Below are 26,509 nucleotides of genomic sequence, written 5' to 3' on the forward strand. Positions count from 1 at the left end.
GGTTATGCAACTGGCATGGGAAAACTAATGTAAACATTACATAGTAAGTGGGAAAACATGACTAACATGGAAAATGACTCGGCATAGAAGTGAATAGTAAACTTAAAGAAAGCAAAAGGTGCCAGGCAGCTGCTGCCAAGGCAAATATGTTCATAGTATGCATCATCAAGGTGATGAGAATATAGATTTCCCTCTGTGCAAATCAGGCCACACATGGAGCATTGTGTACAGTTTTGGCTACTCGTGTGCAAAACACACATAGGAGAATTGGAACAGGTTGAGTTACATGGAAGAAAATTGGTATATCAAAAAAAATGAAAAGTGGAAAAAAAAATAATCACAATTTATCCATATGTCAAAAGTAAAAACAATGATCTCTCAAATGATTTAGGAGATATGAATGTATTTCTTAAAAGATATATTAAAATTTATCAGTGCTAGATTTTTTGGAGATGAGTCATTGGCCAGAGATGTATTATTATTTTCCAATTTTGGAAGGAGGAAGGATTTTTTTCTTAAGATCGGAAACATTTTCTATTTGCTCACTGTCTTTTCTGACATAGATAGCTCAGCTGGTATGTCTTAGTCTCAATTTCCAGTAATGCTGCTAAAACTTTATAAAGAACTATTATGTCTTTCAAAAACTGTCATTTTTTGGATTACTCTGACTAGAGTTTGTTTTTATCACCCCACACCGTTTCTCTTGCCCTTTGCACCTCTTGGCTATTATGTGTTGCATTTCCAGTGTGCTGTCAGACTTTAGATAAGCTGAGAATTTGCCTTTCCCAATCTTATCAGTCTGACTTGCCGGTTTCCCTTTTCTCAGATAAAACTTTCAAGCTTTCTTCAGTTGTGATTTTAAGTTCGTGAACAGCTTGTTATTGCTTTGTAGGGTGAAGCAGGACCACAAGGACCAAAAGGATACAGAGGAGATGAAGGGCCAAGTGGTCCTGAGGTGTGTATATTATTATTACAAGCTCATATAGGAAAACAATACCATCAGTCTTAACAATAAAGCCCCCATATACTTTAGATAGCTGATCGTTAGGCAGACAGCTAACTTCACCAACTCTCCCATACACAGCCGCTCTCAAGTTGGTGATCAACATACGGATCAACAGTCCAAAGTTGGACATGCCACATCCATAAATCAATTGCACCTTGATATGGTCTCGCCAACCACTTCAATTGATTGTGGGGGAATCTTATGCTTGCACATCGGACTTCCTGTAATTGATAAGCACTGTATATGTTATATTCAATATATGTTTTTTTTTTTTTTAGAAACATAGGCCCGATTTAATTATGACTGTCTTAACGGATATGCAATATGCAATATGCGTTGAGCTCATTAAATAGTGCACTGTGCTTCATGAATTTAGCTCATCTTCAGACTGTGAGCCCTCGCGGGCAGGGTCCTCCCTCCTTATGTACTCGTGTGCCTTGTTATCTGCTCATGTTTAATGTATTTGTCTATATTTGCCCCGTATTCACATGTAAAGCGCCATGGAATAAATGGCGCTATAAAAATGTATAATAATAATAATAATAATAATCTTATTAGTGGTGTGAGCCTCTGTGCACCTCTCCAGAAATGTTACTCCAGTTAGAGACTGGAATACTATTTCTAGCATAAGAAACACTGGCACTTTTTGATGTGTGGGCATAGCCGTACCCCATCCTTCCCTGGTTCCTTCCCAGCTCTGACCATTCTGGTGGAGCTGCCCTAAATTGCTGTGAAAATGCAGTCGCAATTATAGATTGCTCCAAAAATGTGCCAGTTTTAATTGTGTTTTACGCTTGTTTAAACATTTTGATGAATTGGGACCATAGACTTTAGAAAAAAAATTAGGAAAATAGTTTTATGAAGATTAAATATAGCCTTGAAAAATTTGACTTGATCGAAACTTTTTGTCACGTCGTAATTTTGAATAGTTCAACTTTTCCAGATTGACCTAGTCATATATATTTGCATCTTAGTAAATTAAGCAGATTAGGTTCGCAAGTGCATACAACGGTAAGGCCGCATTCACACGTTCAGTATTTGGTCGGTCTTTTACCTCAGTATTTGAAAGACCAAGCCAGGAGTGGAACAATCAGAGGAAAAGTATAACAGAAAAATGTCACCACTTCTGTATTTATCACCCACTCCTGGTTTTGGGTTACAAATACTGAGGTGAAGTACTGACCAAATACTGAACGTGTGAACGTGACCTGAAGGACATTTTATTCCAAAGATCTGAATTTTACTTAACATTCATGCATCTCAGATGTTCAGACATTTGTGAAATCTAACGAATCAATATACATGGAAGTGTTATGGCCATGTGTTTGATGTCTTAAAGGTCTTCTTCACCTTTTAGACTTTGATGACATAGACTTGAAATGTGCCATTAATGTCTATTTTCTGAAAACCTCTTAAAATGTAATGATGTCAGCAAAATGATGCTGTGACCAGTCCCTTGTGAATCCACAGACTACAATGTTTTGAATATTTTTTTCGAAATACAAAATGTCTGCCATCTGTAGAAGAGGCTTAGACTTTGAAGAAATTATTGAAAACATTTGTTTTTTTGCATTGTTTTGTGTTGGGAAAAGGCGATGGTGTCATAAACATGACTCTTGATGCCATATGTAGCTGCATGTCCCATGCTGTGTCTCCTCCATATTCTGCTGAGCTGCGTGTTCTGATCCAGCCAGAATTCTGGGGACAAATGTCCAGAATGAGACTTGATGAGCTGCTTTTGATTCCCGCTGGACTTCTCCGGCATATGTATTAAACTGCAATCATTTGCAGCTGTTTCCTGTGTCTCCTCTGTTTTCCATTAGCCATAAATCCTGTTTTTCCTTTCATTTCTTCTTATTTTTGGCTTTATAATTTTACTGCTTTAGGGGCCTAAAGGACCAAGAGGAGCTAAAGGATTACCTGGAGAGCAAGGAGTGGCAGGCGAGAGGGTAAGAGCACAATTATGAAGAGGAAATGGTTAATTCTGCAACTGTGAATACAATGGGAGTGTTATTAACTTTCTATTAACCAACATTGTACTTAGTGCACCTGCTTATCTGGACAATGGAAGTGAAAAGTAATATCTAAAGGAAAATGCTTAAAACATTGTAGCTAGGATTCTAATTTTCATGGAAATGTGGCACTGTTTATGGAGCGCTAAGGATGTATAATCAAGTTCCTAAGCCTGAAATAATGCAGATGGTGTTTTTACTATTGCAGTTTGTCATGGCTTTGGAAGTTTATGTATATACTGTACATGAACCCAGCTGTGACTTGTGGAACAAAAAATAATAAAATGAATGAAGATCATAACAATTCCAAAATTGTAATTTGAACGAGAACAGTAATGAGTTACAGGCATCATTATTATTATTAACTAGATGGTGGCCCGTTTCTAACGCATCAGGTATTCTAGAATATTCTGACTGATAGAAAGTGTTCAGTGAATGTGACTGAACTATGTCGCACTGTGACTGACTGAACTTATTCAGTAAACGTGAGTGAACTATGTTGCACTGTGACTGACAGAACTTGTTCAGTAAACGTGACAGAACTAAGTGGCACTGTGACTGACAGAACTTGTTCAGTAAACGTGAGTGAACTACATCACCAGTGGCGTAACTACCGCGGTCGCAGCGGTCGCCATTGCGACGGGGCCCGGGCTGATCAGGGGCCCTCCGCCCGGCAGGTCAGAGGCACCGGCCGACACCATGTTGCAGTGCAGGAGGAGATCCCTCCGCACGGCAACAGTCCCAGGCGTATCTAGGGGGAGGGGGCAGCCGGGGTATGGGAGAGGAACTTGGAAGCAGCTCCAGTCAGCACTGTGAAACTGTGACAGGGTCTCCTGCTCTGAGCCCCGGGACTGAAGGGGAGAGCGGGGGAGGGGCGGGACATGACAGCGGTGTGCAAGCAGGAGAAGCTGAGGAGCTGCAGGTTAATATCAGCCTCCCCTTTACCAGAGAGGAGTGTGAGATGTGTGTATGAGCTGGTGTGTTTGTGTGTGATATCTATAGTGTGTGTGTGTGTTATATATGTAGTGTGTGTGTGTGTGTTATATATGTAGTGTGTGTGTGTGTGTGTGATATCTGTAGTGCGTGTGTTATATATGTAGTGTGTGTGTGATATCTGTAGTGCGTGATATCTGTAGTGTGTGTGTGTGTGTGGTATCTGTAGTGCGTGTGTTATATATGTAGTGTGTGTATGACATCTGTAGTGTGTGTGTGATATCTGTAGTGTGTGTGTGTGTGTGATATCTGTAGTGTGTGTGATATCTGTAGTGTGTGTGTGATATCTGTAGTGTGTGTGTGTGTGTGTCATCTGTAGTGTGTGTGATATCTGTAGTGCGTGTGTTATATATGTAGTGTGTGTATGACATCTGTAGTGTGTGTGATATCTGTGTAGTGTGTGTGTGATATCGGTAGTGTGTGTGTGTGTGTGTGTGTGAGATATCTGTAGTGTGTGTGTGTGTGATATCTGAAGTTTGTGTGTGATATCTGTAGTGTGTGTGAGGCAGGGGCGTAACTACGACAGACTGGCAAGTCAGGGGCCCGATAGGTCAGAGGCACCCGACTCCCCCCGTCGCAGCCGCCGCAGTGAACTATACCGGCGTTTATGATGCCGGTACAGTTCAAAGCAATGATGGAGGAGAGAGCGTCAGCTGATGCTCCCTCTCCCATCATTCCCTTCTGCCTCTGACACTGCGGGTGCGTGATGACATCACTTCATCGCGCACCCGCTGTGTGTGGGGCCTAGGCAGTGCAGCATCTGCACAGGTGATGGTGGCCGCCATATTGGCAAAGCCTGTGGCGGCTGCTGGGACCGGGAACAGGTGGTTCCGGAGCTAGTGGGGGGCACGTGGACCAAGCCGCCCAGGAGGGGGATGCCGCAGCGGCTCAGCCATATGGAGGATCCGGGGATGAACATGGAGGTGTACGGGACCAGCGGAAGTGAGGTGTGTCTGCTGCCCGTGTGTCGCCGTCTCGGCCCCCAGCGTCCCTGGCCCCCTGTGACACCAGCCCCGTTTCCTCCCTGCTGTCCCGTGCCCCATGTCCTAGTAGGTCCCCAGGTTCAGGTCATGGTGCTCCTCTGGGCTCCCCGTACACACCTTGTTCCTCCTCCCCTGGTCTCCCAATGCTCCTCATCTCCCATGCCCTGAGTCCTCCTGCACCCCCCATACATTTCCTGCCCCTTGTCCCCGTGTGACTCGTCTGCCCTGCTCTCAAGTCTCCCCTGTCCCCTTTCTCACCGTGTGTTCTCCATCTACCCTGTCCTTGTAATCCCTGTGCCCCCTTCTTCCCTCCTCCCAAGTCTCCCCCCCATCTTCCTCTGTCCCCTTGCATCCCTATCTACTCTGCCCTCGGAGTCCCCTTGTGTCCTCTTGTGCCTGTCTCCATTGCACCCTAGTCCCCGTGTGTCCCATTGTGCCCTTCTCCCTTTCCTCTTAGTCCCTATGAGTCCCCTTGTGCTTCTATCCCTTGTCCCCGTGTGTAGCCTTGTGTCAGTGTCCCTTGCCCACTAGTCCCTGTGTGTCCCCTTGCGCCTGTCTCCCTTGTCCCCTTATGCTTGTGTCCCTTGTCCCCGTGTGCCAGTCTTCCTTTCCCATTAGTCCCTGTGTGACCCCTTCTCAGTCTCCCTGGCCAACTAGTCCCTGTGTGTCCCCTTGTGCCAGTCTCCCTTGTCCCCTTGTGTCAGTCTCCCTTGCCCACTAGTCCCCTTGTAACCTTCTCCCCTGCCTCCTAGCCCCCATATGTCCCCTTGTGCCTGTCTTCCTTGCTCCCTAGCCCCCCTATGTTACCATTGTGCCTGTCTCCCCTACTCCCCTTGTGTCCTTGTCCCCTGCCCCCTAGTCACCATTTGCTCATGTCTTTCTCACTGCCCCTGTATGAGGGGCTGCATTATACTGTGAGGGGGGCTGCATTATATTCTATGGGGGTTACATTGTATTGTATGGCAGGGCTGCAGTATACTCTGTGGGGTGACTGTATTATACTATATGTGGGCTGCATTATACTGAATCGAGGACTATGGGGAATATATTATACTATATGAAGAACTATGGTCCATCATACTATGGGAAGTGAATTGTACAACATGGATGACGATGGCGGTGCATTATACTATATGGAGCACTATGAGGAGTGTATTATACTATATGGAGGACTGAGCAGTGTATTTTAATATATGGAGGACTATGTGGAGTGTATAATACTAAATGGAGGACTGAGGAGTATATTATACTATATGGAGGACTATGAGGGGTGCATTATACTATATGGAGCACTATGAGGAGTGTATTATACTATATGGAGGACTGAGCAGTGTATTTTAATATATGGAGGACTATGTGGAGTGTATAATACTAAATGGAGGACTGAGGAGTGTATTATACTATATGGAGGACTATGAGGGGTGCATTATACTATATGGAGCACTATGAGCAGTGTATTATACTATATGGAGGACTGAGCAGTGTATTTTAATATATGGAGGACTATGTGGAGTGTATAATACTAAATGGAGGACTGAGGAGTGTATTATACTATATGGAGGACTATGAGGGGTGTATTATACTATATGGAGGACTGAGCAGTGTATTATACTATATGGAGCACTACGAAGAGTGTATTATGCTATATGGAGGACTATGAGGAGTGTATTTTAATATACGGAGGAGTGTATTATACTATATGGAGGACTGAGGAGTGTACAATACTATATGGGGGACTATGGGGAGTGTATTATACTATAAGGAGTACTATGGGGGTGCATTATACTTCTCATATGGATCCCCATGACTTCTATGTTAGCCCCTGATGAGTATAATGGTTTATTTTCTTCTATACATTACATAACAATGGCAGTACGGGGGACAAATATATGCCAGGATGGGGCACTGGATAGTTATGCAACTGAGGTCACATTATACAACTTTGCAATAAAGCTATAGTGTGCAATATTAATAGGGAAAATGTGAATTTGGGTGGAAAATATTTTGGCATGGTGGGGGGCCCCATTTGAAAGTTCGCACCGGGGCCCATAACTTTGTAGTTACGCCACTGTACATCACACTGTGACTGACAGAACTTGTTCAGTAAACATGACTGAACTACGTGGCACTGTGACTGACAGAACTTGTTCAGTAAAGATGACTGAACTACGTGGCACTGTGACTGACAGAACTTGTTCAGTAAACATGACTGAACTACGTGGCACTGTGACTGACAGAACTTGTTCAGTAAACATGACTGAACTACATGGCACTGTGACTGACAGAACTTGTTCAGTAAACATGACTGAACTACGTGGCACTGTGACTGACAGAACTTGTTCAGTAAACGTGAGTGAACTACGTCTCACTGTGACTGACAGAACTTATTCAGTAAACGTGAGTGAACTATGTCGCACTGTGACTGACAGAACTTGTTCAGTAAACATGACTGAACTACGTGGCACTGTGATTGACAGAACTTTTTCAGTAAACGTGACTGAACTACGGCCAGACTGCGCCTGTTGCTGATTGGTCATGGGTGGCTGGCGCGACCAATCAGCAATGCGGGATTTCCCTTACAGACAAAAAGACAAAATTAGACGATTATATAGTAGACTAGATTGTGGCCCGATTCTAACGCATCGGGTATTCTAGAATATGCATGTCCCCGTAGTATATGGACAATGATGATTCCAGAATTTGCGGCAGACTGTGCCCGTCGCTGATTGGTCGAGGCAACCTTTATGACATCATCGTCGCCATGGCAACCATTATGACATCATCGTCGCTGTGCCCGTTGCTGATTGGTCGAGGCCTGGCGGCCTCGACCAATCAGAGACGCGGGATTTCTACGTCGATGCTGTGCCGGTCTCTGATTGGTCGAGGCCTGACGGCCTCGACCAATCAGAGAGCCGGGATTTCCAAGACAGACAGACAGACAGACAGACAGACAGACAGACGGAAAACCCCTTAGACAATTATATATATAGATACTGGCAGTTTTAAAAGAATAAAACATACAGCCATGTTCACGGAACTGAGAACTTTCAAAGTCAAACTGTAAAATTTCCCAAGAAATGACACCGACTAATAGAGATTATGTGCATTGGTGGCACTAATGTTATCATGGCTTTTCTAGAACCTGTTAACAAGGTAGTATGCACTAGGGAAAAAGTCACATTAATTTACCATATATCCAGCTGCTACACTGATGCCTTCATCCTGTTCCAGTCATGTACTAGTTGCCCATCGTCAACAGAATACAACACAATCTTATCACTCTCACCCACAAAACTCTCCACAGTTCTAAACCACACTAAATCTCCTACTTTTTGTCTCTAGGATCCTACCCATGCTCTTCATTCTGCTGTTGACTAAAGACTAACATACATAATGTGAATCTCCCATTCTTATCTGCAAAACTTTTCTTGTGCTGCATCTGTTCACTGGAATGTACTACCCCAGACAATCCAATTAATTTCCAGTGTACATAGTTTTAAGCATGCCCTCAAAAAAACCCGCATCTTTTTAGGCAAACCTATCACATCACCTGACTTAGCTAATGTTTCTAAGTTTTCACTTACTAACTTTTTTCAGAATCTAACCATTTCTACCATCTGGTTTATGCAACTTTTCAAGAATACCCTTATTTGTTATAATGATGGCTTGACCAAACAATTCAACCACTTTTTTCTGTTACCCCTATTTCCTTAAAGATTGTAACTAGAAATGAGCGAATCCGAACAGTAACGTTCAGCGTCTGGACTGAACACCTACTGCTCGGGCATGAACACGGAACACCGACTTCACCAGGAAGTCCATGTTACTGTTCGGGTTTGGTCCCTAGAACATTGGGTGTTTGTCGCACTGTCATGTGCATGACAGCGCGGTAGTGACAGAGCAGCAAACACGGCTTCTGATTGGCGGTAAAATCATTACCGCTCATCCAACAACTGCAATTCCCACGCTGTCCAATAAAAGGGAGCATTGGGAGTATTCATCAGTCGGCACATGCGCTCTAAATAAATGTTTTTAAAAAATGGGGTGGTTCTCCTGTATTCCTGATATCAGTAAGGCAAAACTGACAGCTGCGGGCTTCAACCCTCAGCTGTCAGCATTAGCAAGACTGGTTATCAAGATTGAAGGGGTCCCCAACCTGTTTTTTTAATTATTTAAATAAATAATTTAAAAAAGGGTGTGGGGTCACCCCATTTTTGATACCCAGCCTTGCTAATGCAGACAGCTCGGGGCTGGTATTCTGAGGCTGGTAAGAGGCCATGTATATTGGCCCCCCAGCCTAAAAATATCAGCCCGCAGCCGCCCACAAAAGGCACATCTATTAGATGCACCAATTCTGGCACTTTGCCCGCCTCTTCCCACTTGCCCTGTAGCGGTGGCAAGTGGGGTTCATATGTGTGGGCTTGATGTCACCTTTGTATTGTCTGGTGACATCAAGCCCAGATTAGTGTTTATAAAACACTTATCCATTACTAATCCTATAGGTATATTGTAAATAAACACACAGCAAGTATAAATTCTTTTATTTGAAATAAAAGCAAAACACATGTTTCCTTTATTTAAAAATAGCAAACACAGTTATACTTACTTAACGCCCATTCCATTGAATCCCTTGTATCCTGTAATAAAACAAAAGTAAAAAAACAACAATATCCCTCACCTGTCCCGACTTTCTGTCCCACTGTCAGGGGATTACTAGTTTTCAACCTTGACGGTGCCAAAATGCGACCGCCCATTCTGAGAACCACTGGTGAATGAGCTGCTGCAAGCGCAGGATCAGAGAGCAGCGGTGACATCATCGAGGTTACCGCAGATCACTGAGACTGCATTCCCAGCCAGGCCCCTGAACTGCGGTGACCTCAACATTGTGAGAAAACGTGTCACGGTGCAGATGTGAATTCACTACAGTTCACCAGGAGAATTTCACTGTCGTGAATTTGAACTGCGGTGAACTCAGTTCTGCACCGTGAGACTTTTTCTCACTGTGCTAGCAGTGATCTCACCGGAGGGAGGTCACCGCACTTCATTGGCCCTGCTGGGAACACAGTCTCAGTGACTTGCGGTAACCCTGTTGAGGTCACCGCTGCTCACTGATCCTGCGCTTTTAGCAACTCATTCACCAATGGTTTTCAGTATGGACGGTCGCATCTTGGCAGTGTCCAGGTTGAAAACTATTAATTCCCAGACATGGATTACGGCATGGGAAAGAATGTCTGACAGGTGAGGGATATTGTTGTTTTTTTCTTTCAATTTTTTTACTTACAGGAGACAAGGGATTCAATGGAATGTGCATTAGATGATTATAACTGTGTTTGTTATTTTTACATAAAAAAGAAACGTGTGTTTTGTTCCTGTGTGTTTACTTACAATATAACTATTGGATTAGTAATGGATAGGTGTCTTATAGACGCCTCTCCATTACGAATCTGTGGGCTTGATGTCACCAGACAGTGCAAAGGTGACAGCATCCCCACAAATATGAACCCCACTTGGGCGCATCTAGTATATGTGTCCTTTTTAGGGCTGCTATTTTTAGGCTGGGGGGGCAATATCCATGTCCCCTTACCAGCCTGAGAATACAAGCCCCCAGCTGTCTGCTTTAGCAAGGCTGGTTGTCAAAAAATGAAGGGGGACCCCATGCCGTTTTTTTAAATTATTTATGTAAATAGTTAAAAAAACAGCATAGGGACCCCTCTATTCTTGATAACCAGCCTTTCTAACGCTGACAACTGAAGATCCTAATGTCTCGATGATTTGTTACTTTATAATGTCTGATATTGTTTGTACATGCTACTCTGAATTGTAAATTGCTGCGGAATATCTTGGCCCTACAGAAATTATAAATTATTCTTATTGTTAAAGGCTTTTTCCCCTTTAATATTTATTGTGATATTATTATTTCTTCAGTTGAGGACACCATCTAGGTTAAAAGTGTATTTTAGGGTTAAATTATATCATTTATGTACACTAATAGATTCTGTCCTTAGGGCGAAGATGGCCTCCCAGGAAATGGTACAGATGGTTTTCCAGGTTTTCAGGTAAGATTATTTCTCAAATGTATAGTATTTTCTGTATCTCTGGCTCACTGATTGTATAGCCTAACTAGGTCACTAACAAGAGCATGCCAGTGATTAATTAGCTTTGGCCCAAATTTGGACACCGCGTCGATCAATTTTCCAATTGGAACTTAAAATAGACATTTATTTTTGCAAAAACAAATGTTTGTAATGGTAAGAAAAGCCAGAGATTTGTTAATGATATTTTCATATTTTTTCTAGGGATACCCTGGGGGTCGAGGTGACCGTGGCACAAATGTAAGTTTAAGTGTACAACAATCACTCTCAGCTTATGTCCTATTTTTGAAAGTTCTGCCGGAGAATCAAACATTGTCTACCTAACCTCCTAATTCTATCTCCTATAGGGAACAAAAGGGTATCCTGGACCTAAAGGAGATGAGGGAGATCCTGGGGAGCCTGGTGTAGATGTGAGTATGATAATTGAATGTAAAATTGAATTGGCGTCTGTTTTGCTGTTTTGGATTGTAATATTGAGCTTATATGTATGAAACGTAATTCTTCTACTATGATGTTGATGAGTTAATTATACTGTAGAAATTATTATTCTACCTATTAAGTGTGCCTGCACGTTTCCTACTTCTAAACAATAGTGACTAGTAGCCACTGCCACCAGCCATTAGCAACATAGTGGTACAATTTGGTTTCACAGTTTTCCATTCTGTTTTCTGTACCATCTTTGTTCCTCCTCTTTTCCTTCACTTCCTTTGTTCCCTGCCTTTTCTATCCACGTTATACTTCTCATTTTGATGAATTTTGCCAATGTGCCAGACTTAGAAAAATATCACATTTCTGTAGCTTTGAACTGCAAAATGTAACAACAACAAGAAAATGTTTTTATATTTCAGAATCTTGTGCCAGGGACACTTGGGCCCAAAGGAGGAAGAGGCTACCGAGGCCCAGAAGGACCACCTGTAAGTAAAAAATACGCGTATGAATATTTTCTAATTAATGTCCCATTAACAACTACTTTGTCAATGTTTTTAGTATTGCTTAACAATCTCTTATTGACATCTAATAACTTACATGTTTTTGAAAAAGTTAACTTTTGTTCTATTTACTTTTTTGACCTTTATTTGTAGGGACCTCCTGGACCTCCAGGCCCACCAGGCCCAGATGTAAGTTATGCTCGGCTTTTTCAGTCTTACTGCTTTATCTTTTGTCTACATTTTTCTGTTCAATGATTTAACCAACACAAACAGATTTTGTGAATGCTGGCGGTGGTAAACAAACTTCCAGTAAATTGCAACAACCACTTTGACTTGGCATGTAAACTTTTGCTGTGCCAGTTGCTAGCATTAGGAGATTTCAGACAAAAAAACGGTACGGCATATGAAACATATATTCCAAGCGACTCATGCTGAATCCAAACTAGGAGGTTGGAAACTGTCCAAAGTTAGACATTTTTACTGGATGACTGCTTTATACATTTACTTACAGTTTAAACTCCATTTCATCGTTTTATCCACAGGAGTGTGAAATTCTGGACATTATCATGAAAATGTGTTGTAAGTATTTTGTATTCTTCGCGAACACATTTTTAGCTGGAATCACAAATAAAGAACACATGAATAATTATGTTCCTGAAAAAGTTATAACTATTTAAGTCATGAAATTGTGATCCACAAAGCATGAACATTATGTCTCCCAAATCAATGGTGTGTACTCATTGTAGATAGTCTACTATTTAGATTTAATATATTCGTGTTCGGAAATAGCATATTGCTTGAAAAGGAATAAAAAGTAATAGTCCAAAAGCTTTAGAAAAGTACTAAAAATTAAAAGTTATACACACAGTGCTTTTTATGAGGAACTATTCTTATTCTAATGTAGAGGCTTTTACTATAATCTAATTGTGCTGTTAGAAAAAAGAACTTGAGTGAATGGCTAGTTTTCTAAGCAATATCCTAACATATTCATTGTTGCCAGTGCTAATTAGATCTCCAGGAGTCACAACCAGAAAAAAAGTCCTGGCAATATTTGGCATATGTTGATATTTAGTCAATATTATCATTTGAAGTGCTTCAAAAGCTAACTATGTCAACTTAAGCAAGTACCCCTATCTGGTCAGGACTCTTAATTTATGCCATGCAAGATATCTGACCAATAAAATTGGAACAGTCTTTTTTGGTTTCGCAGGTCTGAATTAGCTAGATAAATTCGACTTACAGAATTTAGTTCAAGCAAAACATAATATTTTATGTGTTTTGGACCTACATTGTGCATATTGTTTTGCTTTATGTATCCAGCTAGATATGTAGCTTGCAGGTCATTGCATCATAACAAATGGCTATTATTATTGGTTAAATCCATTGTTCTCCAGTCAGGTTGAAGTGAACCTCTGGTTTCCAGACATTTAATGAGGAACAGTGATCTGGAAGCCTCTCCAGTTGCCAAAAAAAGCCATCAGGACTCATTGAAGTACTTTTTGGCTCTTTTTTTGATTGCTAAAACCAGTGATCATTTTAAAGTTTATGTAGATGTCTGTCAGTATCCCAACCAATAAAAGACAATCCATCATTAATTGGATGCATCCACAAAGCATATTGTTAGCCTTTAAAACTGTTGGCAAATTTCAGGATGAAGTCATCATCCCAATTATTTTGGACATGTTTAGCTGAAAAAGATATGGATGAGGTCATTTGACGTAACATAATGTTCCTCAGATGTCCATTTTTCCCTCTGATGTTGAGCGTTCTCAGTAAGAACTGTAATGCAAAGTGCAAAAAGTCAAGCTCCTTATGTAGTTGTGCTTAAGCCGTTGTAATAGCCGGCCTGTTTATTATCATATGGATCTTTGATGTTGAATTTATTTATAACTAGCTGCCTTTTAACTTTCTGTCTTTCTTTTTCAGCTTGCTGTGGTAAGTATGCATTGATATCTGTCATCCTACACCTATATTTCATTGATTTCCTCAATTCTTGCTTTTTCGTGTTCCTGAACGTGTGCATTGTACACTCTTAATACTAGCTTCTAGAAATACTTTACAAGTACACGATCTAGCCTTCAGACCAGCTAGATGTGCTACTCTACTCTATCGTCATTGTACATAACAATTGTATCCTACTTCTCATGGAGAACCAGCCCCTTCCCCTTACGGAATTTGCTCCTGATGTTCACTATCTGACAGAGGTTAGCTGTTGTGGTAGATCGGTTCACTCTTCTGCTTAACGAGGTAGTCAAAGGAATGCTTCTAATGTAAATCTTCAGCTGGTTTATTAAAAACATGCCCCCATAAATCAGTCCAAAACAAAATAGACATACTCAGTCTCGTTGACCTAGATAAATAGCATACATTACAGTCCATAAAACTGTGGGGTCCACCCTTTTAAGCATGAGCTCAGCTCTTTAGGTCAGTTCTCCTTCAGAGCACACAAAACACAACCATTAAGTCCAGAAAATTCACTTTTACCTTCTGGACCAAACCCTAGGGTGGAGATATGGTCAACAGCCTTCCCTCCCAACTCTTTAGCTGTTCACAATAAACCTGGCCCTGTCATGGCCGATAAACCCCTCTCAGCACTTAACATGCTGGAGCAAACTTCCAGGTTCATATCACTGAACCTAATAATCTCAGTGAAACATATCTCCCCTCCAGCACATTATCAGTGACCCTCTTACACTGTATTTAGCTTTTCATCATCCATTGACTGTGATCATAGTTTATAGTCACGGTAATATGAATTATACTGTCTACATGTCTCCTGCAGAATGCACCTGTGGTCCTATCGATGTCCTCTTCGTGGTTGACAGTTCTGAGAGTATCGGAGCCACTAATTTCCAGATAGCCAAGGAATTTATCATAAAAGTCATTGATCGACTGAGCAGAGATGAACATGTGAAGGTTAGAGCACTAGATGCAATACCCGGCACAGTTTCTGCGCTGCATAAAATTTGTCTCAAGCTTCTTTTGCAGAAGTCCTTCAAATTGAAATCACTGTGAAACGATTGGTTTCTTGCAAAAGTGTTTATGTTCCAGGAACATTTCCTTTATCTACCTGTGTAATTACGAGGATTAGTATTTCCATGTTCTCACTATAACATACTAGAGTAGCAAAGTTTCCATCTTTTCACCATCACCTAATTGACCGTCATAATGTAAACTTCATGTGTTTTTTGCATACTGTTTCCATAGCTGACAACATTCTCTATTTTTCTCTGATTACAGTTTGACGCTGGGGAATCTCGAGTTGGAGTGGTACAATACAGTCATGGAAATACTCAAGAATCTGTAGCCATGGGAGACCCCAACATCAACACCATTGGACAGCTGAAGGAGTGAGTGATACTCAGCATAAACAGTTTATATAGTTTGAAGCCATAAAAATAGAGATAGATATTTAATTGCAAATTACTTTACAAAATATTGTAATTGTAGAGGATGATACAGTTCCTTATGCATCTCGATAGTGAGTCCCAGTTTATTTGCAATGTGCAACCACGATTTCCAGTTTTTGCTACATTTCAACATTATCTTTTCTATAGGGCAATAAAGAATTTGGGATGGATAGCAGGAGGCACCTGGACAGGAGAGGCACTTGCTTTTACAAAAGATAACCTACTGAAACGGTTTGCATCTGATAAGAGAGTGGCCCTAGTGTTGACTGATGGTCACTCTGATATCCTAAGAGACAAAACACCACTCGATGTCCTGTGTAAGGTTGCTCCGGTAAGGAACATCTGTGTTCTTAATAGTTTCATTACCTTGGGACCAAATTTATATCTTCAACATATAATTAGAAGTAATAATTGCACTTGATAAAGGTCTTTGTGTAGGTCTTTTTTCTACTGGATGTTGACATATTTCTTTGTTTGCCGTGATATCGTCTGGAAACGGACTTCTGTTTGTGCATCCATACACAAGTTGCTGGTTTTCTGGGACTGTCTGAATACTGTTTTTTCATAGCTTATATCTTATATATTCAACAGGTGGTTTCTCTTGGAGTAGGAGACATCTTCCAATCTCCTGCCAACCCTGACCAACTGGGCGAAATTGCTTGTGGTGGAGCACCAACTACAAAGGGGTTATCTTTACAGAGGACAAGTTATACTGAGTTGCTAGAAGATGGATTCCTACAGAATGTCACTGCTCATATCTGCAAAGGTAAGAGAGGAACAACCAAAATCACGTGCAATTTCACAGAAACCACTCATAGAAGATTATCTATTCGCTAAAATTGTACTTATTCCTCTTACAGAAAAGAAGTGCCCAGATTACACCTGTGCTAGTAAGTATCTTATTATTGAATGTCCTGTCTTCTGATTTATATGTTTTCACATTCAGTCTACATTAATATTTTAAAAGCATCTACAAACTGTGCCCCTAGAAAGACTGATGGGTCTCTTTGCCCATTTCATCCTGTAATGATCAAGACCCGATAAATAATTTCTTTCCTTTTTTTGTAGTTAAATTTGAGGCTCCTGCTGACATCACTTTACTTGTGGATAGTTCTACCAGTGTTGGAAGCCGAAACTTTGAGATGAGCAAAGGTTTTGTACGACGCGTTGCACAACGTTTCCTAAATGCGGAAAGTCCGGGATTTGACTCTGTGCGTCTTTCGGTAGTGCAGTACAGTGGTCAGAATGAACAACAAGTCGAAGTACAGTTCTTGTCCAATTACACAGAGGTTGTAAGCGCAATAGATAAAATGAAGTTCATCAACGGAGGTACAGACGTAGGAGCAGCGCTTCGTGCAGTGACAGACCTCTACCGTGAAGATGCAGCCGCTGGAGCGAGCAAGAAGGTGCTGTTGTTCTCAGATGGAAATACCCAAGCAGAGGACTCTCTTCTAAAGGCTGTGCAAGATGCCCTGGCTGCAGGAATTGAAATCACTGTTTTGTCCGTAGGAAGTCGCCCCCATGAAAATAATCTACGAGTACTTCTAACTGGCGCTCCTGCAGATTCTAAAGTTGTCTTCAGTGAAAGGAGCTTGTTCCGAATCCCTGAATACTCCTCTCTACTTCGAGGTGTTTTTTACAAGACCGTTAGCCGCAGGGTTTCACTGAAACGCCAGTAATTTTACAGCCCAACTGTTCGAATCTTGACACAATGGGCCTGATTTGTCCCTTGGCCATATGTACTGTGATCTAAGAAAATAACGAATGGGTACAAGTTTCCAGTGTAGGTTGTAATTGCATCCTTTTTTTATCACAGACTCTCATACCGAAATCATCAGAGCAGAGAATTTTTTGTAAAGGCCACTTTTGAATTGATCTTAATATTTTACATCTTGCAACGTAGATATGGAATAAAACACCCGTTCATTTTGGTTCCTCCCCTGTAGAAAAAGAATCTCTGGTGCTTACAGGGAAACATTAAAGTAAAATATCATCAATGATATTTCAGATGTGTTCATTTCCATTCTAATCATTTAAAAGGTGTGAGAGCTGTGCAAAAAATGCTATGTGTGCAATGTGTCTGCACTCATAAGTGTCTGGTAAATTCAGATGTCCATACACAATTAATATGGCTGCATTTTAGCATCTGAATTACAAAGCTTTGGTAGAACGTGGATCTCCCACTGTTTTACAGAAGAAATTTGGACGACAAAAGGGTTCTATAAGGTGCTAATTTTGGTTCAGTAGACTTAAGGCTGTTCTGGGACTTGCAGGCATTAAAAGGAAATTAAAACGCAGCCATAAATACAGGCCATGCGGCCAAATTGGCCATAAAGTAGGTTTCTACAAGTTTAGCAAAATTTGAAATGAGTCCAGAAATATCACAATATTTTTTTTTTTTTTTTAATTCAATATTTCAATGTTTTAACATTTTTGTTTGAAATCTTTTCTGTAAAAATACTATATTATCTAGATTGCCATTAAATCTATTCATGACATAATTAAGATGTTGGAAACACTGCAAATTTGGATACTACTTTAAAATAAATAGGACCACTATAGTCTGTAATTTTATGATGTATCACCAAGAGTGCCTTAGAACAAACGTAAAGAAGCGATGCTATAAAAATATAAATGCATATTGTCATTTTGTGAGCTACTCCAACCATGGGATCATAGGTAAAATCTTCGACTTTATGGTTTTTGCTATGTGACTAATCCCTGCTCGATTGCTACTGATTCTAAGGTGCATTCACACCGCACGATTGTCAGCAACTAGCGTTCCTAGGAACTCTCATTTCCTGATAATCGTAAGCAGGTTGTTGCTCACTTGACGACCGAGCTACATGCTCGATTGTCCAGTGAGATGATCTTTTAGGTTGCTTAAGAGATTGCCTTTCTCGGCAGCGCATTATTCTTTGTAAAGAGAACCTGTTCTGCTGAGAAAAATGGAAACCTATGCACACTGAAGGATCTATTACTTATTGTTCTGTGTGCATATTAAATGGAGTTTGCCTGTCTAAAAAAGCTATTAAAAAATCGCGAATCAGCAAAGTTGAGGATCGTCGGTTGTTTAGTACCTCCAGTTATCAGGTGTAAATTCAGCTCAAGTTGTCTATTCAACTAAACCAAAGAACATAAAACCCCTTAAAAAATATATTTTATTAATAATTATTAAAAAGAACAAGAGTTCAAAAAACAACACAAGTGATTGTTTTTTTCCTCACTTGTGTTGTTTTTTGAACACTTGTTCTTTTTAATAATTATTAATAAAACATATATTTTTAAGAGGTTTTATGTTCTTTGGTTTGGTTGTCTTTTGGACCCATTCCTGGTTCATTCATTGTGTGGTTTTGCAAGTTGTTTATTCCCAAAACAGTTTCTGTGTATAGATGACCATAATCCATTTTAAAAGAAAGAGCATGTAGGTGATAATAAGATGGGAGGCTGGGGAGATGTACAGCAATATTGACACTAGACAGAAGTTTTTGAAAGTGGTGACACATTATTTGATATTGTAGATCAAATGACAATTAAAAAAAAAATTATAATAATTTAGTGCATCACCTAAAATCCGAATGACACCCAAAAAAATGACTAACAAATTGTTAAGACGGCAATTACACTCAATAAATCTGTTTGGAGTGTAGTTCTCCATTTTGATGGTCGTTTCAAAAATTCTTTCATTATTCAAAATTCCACTCATCTAGAGGAGCAACTTTATGTTCTGCAAAATCCAAAATGTGGCCCTCCAACTATCAGATTCCATTTCTAGCACAGATATCATCTTAGATGTGCCATTGGGCCCCGCTACGCCCCAGGATCCAGGGATGACAGTAAATAGTTATGCCCCTGCATTCATTACAATGATATTAATAAGTTTGGAGATACTCATAAGTCATTTGATAATATCATATTGACAAATGAAATGTAAAAGCAGAAATTTGAGTTTTCTCCAATAAGCTGAGATGTTGTTCCAATGTTTCCTTCATTTTACTTTTGCAAAAACAAGCAGGGAAAAGCAAGTGTCACTGAGACCATAGTGTCTTCTCTTCTACCAGCAGGGAATTACAGAAACTCGGTGCAATCTTAAATGTAATCCCGAGCTAATTGTCCGGAAAGTGAAGGGTTAAAATATTTTCTTCATATTGGTGCTATATTCAAGTGAATGAAGAATATGTCATCATCTCACGGACATTATTATGTTGGTTGTGACACTTGCTGTAGGGATATTGAACTGAATCCCTGTATGTCTCGGTTTCTGCTCACATCGGTCTCGGAATAAAGGGTTTTACAACCACTATGTCTCCGTTTTGAGTTATTCTATGCATTAATTATTGATCTGTACAAATACTGTGTATGCAATTAATACATATTTGCATAGTTTTAATGGAATTACTGTATACAGCCTACAGTTGTGGGCAAAAGTTTTGAGACTGGCACACATTTTGGTTTTTACACAAAATTTGCTGCTTCAATTTTTATAGTGGAAATTTGCATTAGCTCTAGGCTGTTATGAAGGGTGATCAGATGAATAGCAAAAAAAATCCAAAGTCAATCCTTGCCAGGAAAATTAACTTAATTACAAAAAATATATTTCCACAGAATGTCATCCCTGCCACAAAATGACCTTCTTATATCATTTTAGTGATTTTCTTGTCAATTCAGGAGAAAGAGGTAATGAGGACAAGGCAGCTGATATCGCTCTATCATGCTGATTGAATTATAGGAGCAGACTGGTTGCTTTAAAAGGGGGCTGGTGGATAACCCCTTTCCAACTTTGGAGATAGCCAGTACATCATGGTTGGGAAGGAAAACACCACAGGCAATTGTAAAACAATCTAATCATTGTATCTTACAGAAAGCAATCCATCTAAATAAGTCAGGCCTGCATATGGAGCAGTGTGGGACACACTGATATTGCAAAAAGCTAAACCACAGAAACAAACAGTGCAATAGTCCAGATATAGATATATCATACAAAAGTTTATTCAAATATAAATATTTGGACAAAGAACATGTGCAAAAGCGTGGGTTAAAGGTGACAACAGGAAAGATGGAGCACTGGGAGCCGGACAGCAATCCCCATAGTAGAGAGCAAATGCATGGTACTGTGTATATCATTCTCAAACAGATTTAATACATGACAAGTTCCCCATCAATGGCAGTGTAGGAATGAAATATAACAAACCGGGAACACAAGAAAAAATTATCAACCATATTAGATAGAGACACACCAGTAGCAGAACAGGGGAAGTCGTGCCGTCTACCACCCACCCACCCCGACGCGCGTTTCAGAGTAATCCTTCAGGGATTGGGAAGTGCTTCTTGAACTTGGACATACTGGATACGCACAGGCTATTTTGCGAGCACAGTAGCTGTGCACGCATGATTGCCACCGGGTGATCAGCTGATATCACAGCTGACACCCGACACTGCCAAGACCGGTCGCAGATATCGATCGCAGCATTTAGAAGGCAGGCAGAGGGAGCAGGACACCTTTCCCCTCTGATTGGGACCTGGCGACGTCATTGCGAGGGGCTCAATCAATGTCCTGGTGACCCTATGGCGCTATGATGACATCCTGGTCACCACGCTCTAGCAAGTTAGATTATACACAGAGCATGACCTAACTAACTTATGTCAGTGCAGCACTGACAGTTATAATCCATTGCAATGCTCGTGCATTGCAATGGTTTATAAAAGAGATCACAGCTGTAAAAGTGCGGGTCCCTTAGCGGGACTAAGTAAAAAAGTAAATATATATGTGTATATATATATATATATATATATATATATATAAAGCAAAATAATGATAAAAAACATACAGTGGGAAAAATAAGTATTTGATCCCTTGCTGATTTTGTAAGTTTGCCCACTGACAAAAACATGAACAGTCTATAATTTTAAGGGTAGGTTAATTTTAACATTAAGCGATAGAATATTAAAAAGAAAATCCAGAAAATCACACTGTATAAGTTATATAAATTTATTTTCATTTTGCAGTGAGAAATAAGTATTCGATCCCCTACCAGCCATTAAGAGTTCTGGCTCCTACAGACCAGTTAGATACTCCTAATCGACTTAAAAGACAGCTGTCCTACATAGTGACCTTTATAAAAGACTCTTGTCCACAGACTCAATTAATCAGTCAGACTCTAACCTCTACAACATGGGCAAGACCAAAGAGCTTTATAAGGATGTCAGGGACAAGATCATAGACCTGCACAAAGCTGGAATGGGCTACAAAAGCATAAGTAAGACGCTGGGTGAGAAGGAGACAACTGTTGGTGCAATAGTAAGAAAATGGAAGAAATACAAAATGACCAATCTGGGACACCATGCAATATCTCACCTCGTGGGGTATACTTGATCATGAGGAAGGTGAGATATCAGCCTAAAACTACACGGGTGGAACTTGTTAATGATCTCAAGGCAGCTGAGACCACAGTCACCAAGAAAACCATTGGTAACACATTACACTGTAAAGGTTTAAAATCCTGCAGTGCCCGCAAGGTCCCCCTGCTCAGGAAGTCACATGTGCAGGCCTGTCTGAAGTTTGCCAATGAACACCTGGATGATTCTGTGAGTGATTGAGAAAAGGTGCTGTGGTCAGATGAGACAAAAATTGGGCTCTTTGGCATTAACTCAACTTGCCGTGTTTGGAGGAAGAGAAATGATGCCTATGACCCAAAGAACACCAACCCCACTGTCAAGCATGGAGGTGGAAACATGTTTTGGGGGTGTTTCTCTGCTAAGGGCACACGACTACTTCACCGCATCAATAGGAGAATGGATGGAGCCATATACCGTAAAGTCCTGAGTGATAACCTCCTTTCCTCCGCCAGGACATTAAAAATGGGTTATGGCTGGGTCTTGCAGGAAGACAATGACCCAAAACATACAGCCAAGGCAACAAAGGAGTGGCTGAAAAAAAGCACATTAAAGTCATGGAGTGGCCTAGCCAGTCTCCAAATCTTAATCCCATAGAAAACTTATAGAGGGAGTTGAGGCTCCGAGTTGCCAAGCGACAGCCTCAAAATCTTAATGATAATGAGATGATTTGCAAAGAGGAGTAGACCAAAATTCCACATGACATGTGCGCAAACCTCATCATCAACTACAAAAAACTTCTGACTGCTGTGCTTGCCAACAAGGGTTTTGCCACCAAGTATTAAGTCTTGTTTGCCAGATGGATCAAATACTTATTTCTCACTTATTAACCTACCCTTAAAATTATAGACTATTCATGTCTTTGTCAGTGGGCAAACTTACAAATTGAGCAAGGGATTAAATACTTATTTCCTGCACTGTATATACTGTATATGCAGCTCTGGAAAAAATTACAGACCACTGCAAAATGTTCAGTTTGTCTGATTTTGCTTTTTATAGGTATATTTTTGGGTTAAACCAGTTCATATTCTATTTAGGAAGTGATATTATTATCTGACATAAAATGTGGATTATAAAGTGTAATCTAATATGAGACGCAAAAAGAGAAACAATAGGTCCTTAAAGACTTCCATAGGTCAAATATAAATGCTCCATATTAGCACAACAAGAGCTTGCACAGAGCCAGGGGTGTTGCTAGGGTCTTAAAAATTCAAGGGTCTAAGGCCCACGGAATATGCCGCCCACCACTCCATATATACAAGTGCTTCTCACTAAATTAGAATATCATCAAAATTTAATTTATTTCAGTTCTTCAATACAAAAAGTGAAACTCATATATTATATAGAGTCATTACAGAGTGATCTATTTCAAGTGTTTATTTCTGTTAATGTTGATGATTATGGCTTACAGCCAATGAAAACCCAAAAGTCATTATCTCAGTAAATTAGAATACTTTATAACACCAGCTTAAAAAATTATTTTAAAATCCGAAATCTTGGCCTACTGAAATGTATGTTCAGTAAATGCACTCAATACTTGGCCGGGGCTCCTTTTGCATCAATTACTGCATCAATGCAGTGTGGCATGGAGGCGATTAACATGTGGCACTGCTGAGGTGTTTTGGAAGCCCAGGTTGCTTTGATAGCAGCCTTCAGCTCGTCTGCATTGCTATGTCTAGTGTCTCTCATCTTCCTCTTGACAATACCCCATAGACTCTCTATGGGATTAAGGACAGGCGAGTTTGCTTGTCAATCAATCACAGTACCAACACCAGGCATTGGTACTTCTGGCAGAGTGGACAGGTGCCAAGTCCTGCTGGAGAATGAAATTTGCATCTCCAAAAAGCTTATCGGCAGAGGGAAGCATGAAGTGCTCTAAAATTTCCTGGTAGACGGCTGCGCTGACTTTGGTCTTGGTAAAACACAGTGGACCTTTACCAGCAGATGACATGGCTCCTCAAACCATCACTGATTGTGGGGACTTCACACTAGATCTCAAGCAGCTTGGATTGTGGCCTCTCCCACTCTTCCTCCATACTCAGGGACCTTGATTTCCAAATGAAATGCAAAATTTACAGGGCCGGACTGGCCATCTGGCAATTCTGGCAAATGCCAGAAGGGCATTTCTGGTCGTGGGCTGCCTTGTCTGCTACCTTGTTATCAGAATCTGCATCCTCGAGATGCCAATACTGTTAACAGTTGTGACAGAGCACAATGTTGCTGGCTCCGTCGCTTGCCCCAGCAGGCTGCTGGTGTCCTTTCTGGCTGCGACCTGCTTGAGCCCAGCACCAACAGGTGATGTTGGCAGTGCAGTAACGTCACTACATCGCACCACCAGCATCGACTGCGAGAATGGATAGAAGAGTGAGATGCTGCTGAGGATGAGATCTTTGGGGAGGTTGTGGGGGACCATCACACTATATAGGGCACTGTGAGTTGGACCATCATCGTATATAAGGGGCTGTGGGAAGGACCACCATAGTAAATGGGGAGACTGTGAGGTGGACCATCATACTACATAGGAACTGTAAGGTGTACCATCATAATATATAAAGAGCTGTGGGTTGTACTATCATACTATATAGGAGGTGTTTTTAAGGGGACCATAATGCTATATAGGGGGCTGTTGGAGGGACCATCATACTGAAATGGGGTCTTTGATTTGGACCATCATACTATATAGGGGGCTGTGATGTGGATCATCATACTATATAGGGGGCTATGAGATGAAACAATATATGGGGGATTGTTGGTGGTACCATCATACTAAATAGGAACTGTGAGGTGTACCATCATAATTTATAATGAGCTGTGAGGTGTACCATCATACTATATGGGATGTTGGGACACCATCATACTAAATAGGGGGCTGTTGGAGGTCCCATCATACTATATGGGGGACTGTGAGGTGGACCATCATACTATACAGGGAGCTGTGCCGGGACCATCATACTATAGAGGGGGCTGTGGGGGGACCATCATATAGTATTTTGGCTATGGGGAATCTCAATAGTGTATGACAGATCTATCATACTATGTGGGGTGGCTGTGGGGAGGACCAGCTTACTGTGTAGGATGGTTGTGGTGGACATCATACTGTGTGGGGTGGCTGTGGTGGACATGATACCTTCTGGAGGTCTATGGGATACATTATGCTGTGTTGGGGGCTGTGGTGACCATCATGTTGTATGAGATAGTTATGGGGAAAATCATACTGTATATGTGCTGTGGGGTCGTCATACTGTTTGGGGGCTTTGGTAGACATCAGACTTTTTATAGGGGCCTGTGGTGGACATCATACTGTATAGGAGTCTGTGTTGCCTCTCATACTGTATATTTGGGGCTGCGGTGGATATCATACTGTGTAGAAGGCTGTGGTGACAATCTTAATGTGTAGTGTGCTGTGGAGCATCATACTTTGTGTAAGGTTTGTGGGAAAATCATAGTGTGGGGCCATCATACTTTGTGGGGGCATAATATCCTACGGGGTCAATGTGAAAAAGACATTAGCACAACTGGAGAATGGTGCTCAGGTAGGTTCCCAAATCGTACAGATTTAGGTAGAGAGCTTGGCACACACCAGATGCTGAAGTATAGTATTTAATTCAAAAGGTAGATACATGCAAAACCAGACGTTTCGGTCATATAGACCTTCCTCAATGTACCGAGTGGTAATTGGTGAGATTTAGGTGATCCCACGCAAGAAAAAGTAACTCAGTATAGATATCACTGGTAAAGAGTGCTGCCAATACAGAGTGGCTATGTGGACCCTGTCCTAGTTAGTTATGTGGAGATTGTGTGTGGGGATTATGTGGGGAATAATCCCCACATAACTAACTAGGACAGGGTATTTGTCTGTAATATTGCAATATTATTATTTTGATATTATAATTATTTAATGTTATATAGCAATATTATTGATATTATTATAACTATTGATCTTGCAGTAAATCTTGATTTCTCCAGGCAGAGTAATATTGGTAATATATCCCCATCTGGTGCTTGGGGGTGGGAACACCATGGGCCTGTGTGATTTCAAATGCCAGGGCTGAATTTCAGTCCCAGTCTGTCCCTGCTGGCAAGTGTGGGGTGCATCACATTCACCTGTAGACCGCAGGCCTCTGCTTTCTCTAGGTCTCCCTCCTCAGGAGACGCCGCAGGGAACACACAGTTCATTGTAACAAGCAAACATTTATTGGGCAATTCAAGTTCTTCAGACTGTAACATGCCTCAACATGCAGTTTTGGGCACTTCTTATTCCTTACTTCTTTAGTACAGTACATCTCCAGAATCGCTGTCCGTTCCTCCTGGATTATCCTCACGTTAAAGTGAGCCTGTTGCCCCCCCCTGCGCAGTGGAGCGGGTAACCGTGCTCCTCGATAGAAGTGCCGAAGTCTCGCGAGACTTCATAAATCTTGTGAGACATCGGCACTATCTTCAATTCTTCAATGGAACACGGTGACCCGCTCCACTGTGCAGTGGTGCAGTGGGGCCCTGGGCTTGGTTACTGGTGGACCCTTGGTATCCCAATCCTACACTACTTGTGTCTCTTGCATTCTGCAGCGCTGTGTCCTTGTCTTCAGTCTTCTATCAGGTAGTTTGTTGTGTAGGACATATGCTACTTTAGGGCACAGCCTCGATTACACTTTTACCCCCTTAATGACCACCAATACGTCTATTAACTGACCTGA

The 26,509-nt window shown here is 41.1% G+C and overlaps 1 protein-coding gene across 1 annotated transcript in view; it reads left to right on the forward strand.

The window, feature by feature from the left end:
* The window catches only part of COL6A1 (collagen type VI alpha 1 chain), a 59,741-nt gene extending 41,742 nt beyond the window's left edge, over window positions 1-17,999 (forward strand). Inside the window, exons 21-35 of the mRNA XM_069733259.1 lie at window positions 893-955; window positions 2,893-2,955; window positions 11,000-11,050; window positions 11,291-11,326; window positions 11,434-11,496; window positions 11,935-12,000; window positions 12,169-12,204; window positions 12,558-12,594; window positions 13,942-13,950; window positions 14,798-14,931; window positions 15,256-15,365; window positions 15,573-15,756; window positions 16,017-16,191; window positions 16,286-16,315; window positions 16,494-17,999. Coding sequence (XP_069589360.1) covers window positions 893-955; window positions 2,893-2,955; window positions 11,000-11,050; window positions 11,291-11,326; window positions 11,434-11,496; window positions 11,935-12,000; window positions 12,169-12,204; window positions 12,558-12,594; window positions 13,942-13,950; window positions 14,798-14,931; window positions 15,256-15,365; window positions 15,573-15,756; window positions 16,017-16,191; window positions 16,286-16,315; window positions 16,494-17,104 — 1,668 coding nt within the window. The 3' untranslated portion in view covers window positions 17,105-17,999. The remainder of the gene's footprint in view (window positions 1-892; window positions 956-2,892; window positions 2,956-10,999; window positions 11,051-11,290; window positions 11,327-11,433; window positions 11,497-11,934; window positions 12,001-12,168; window positions 12,205-12,557; window positions 12,595-13,941; window positions 13,951-14,797; window positions 14,932-15,255; window positions 15,366-15,572; window positions 15,757-16,016; window positions 16,192-16,285; window positions 16,316-16,493) is intronic.
* The last annotated feature ends 8,510 nt before the right edge of the window (window positions 18,000-26,509 follow it).

This window comes from Ranitomeya imitator, chromosome 7, assembly GCF_032444005.1.
Source record: "Ranitomeya imitator isolate aRanImi1 chromosome 7, aRanImi1.pri, whole genome shotgun sequence".
NCBI lineage: Eukaryota > Metazoa > Chordata > Amphibia > Anura > Dendrobatidae > Ranitomeya > Ranitomeya imitator.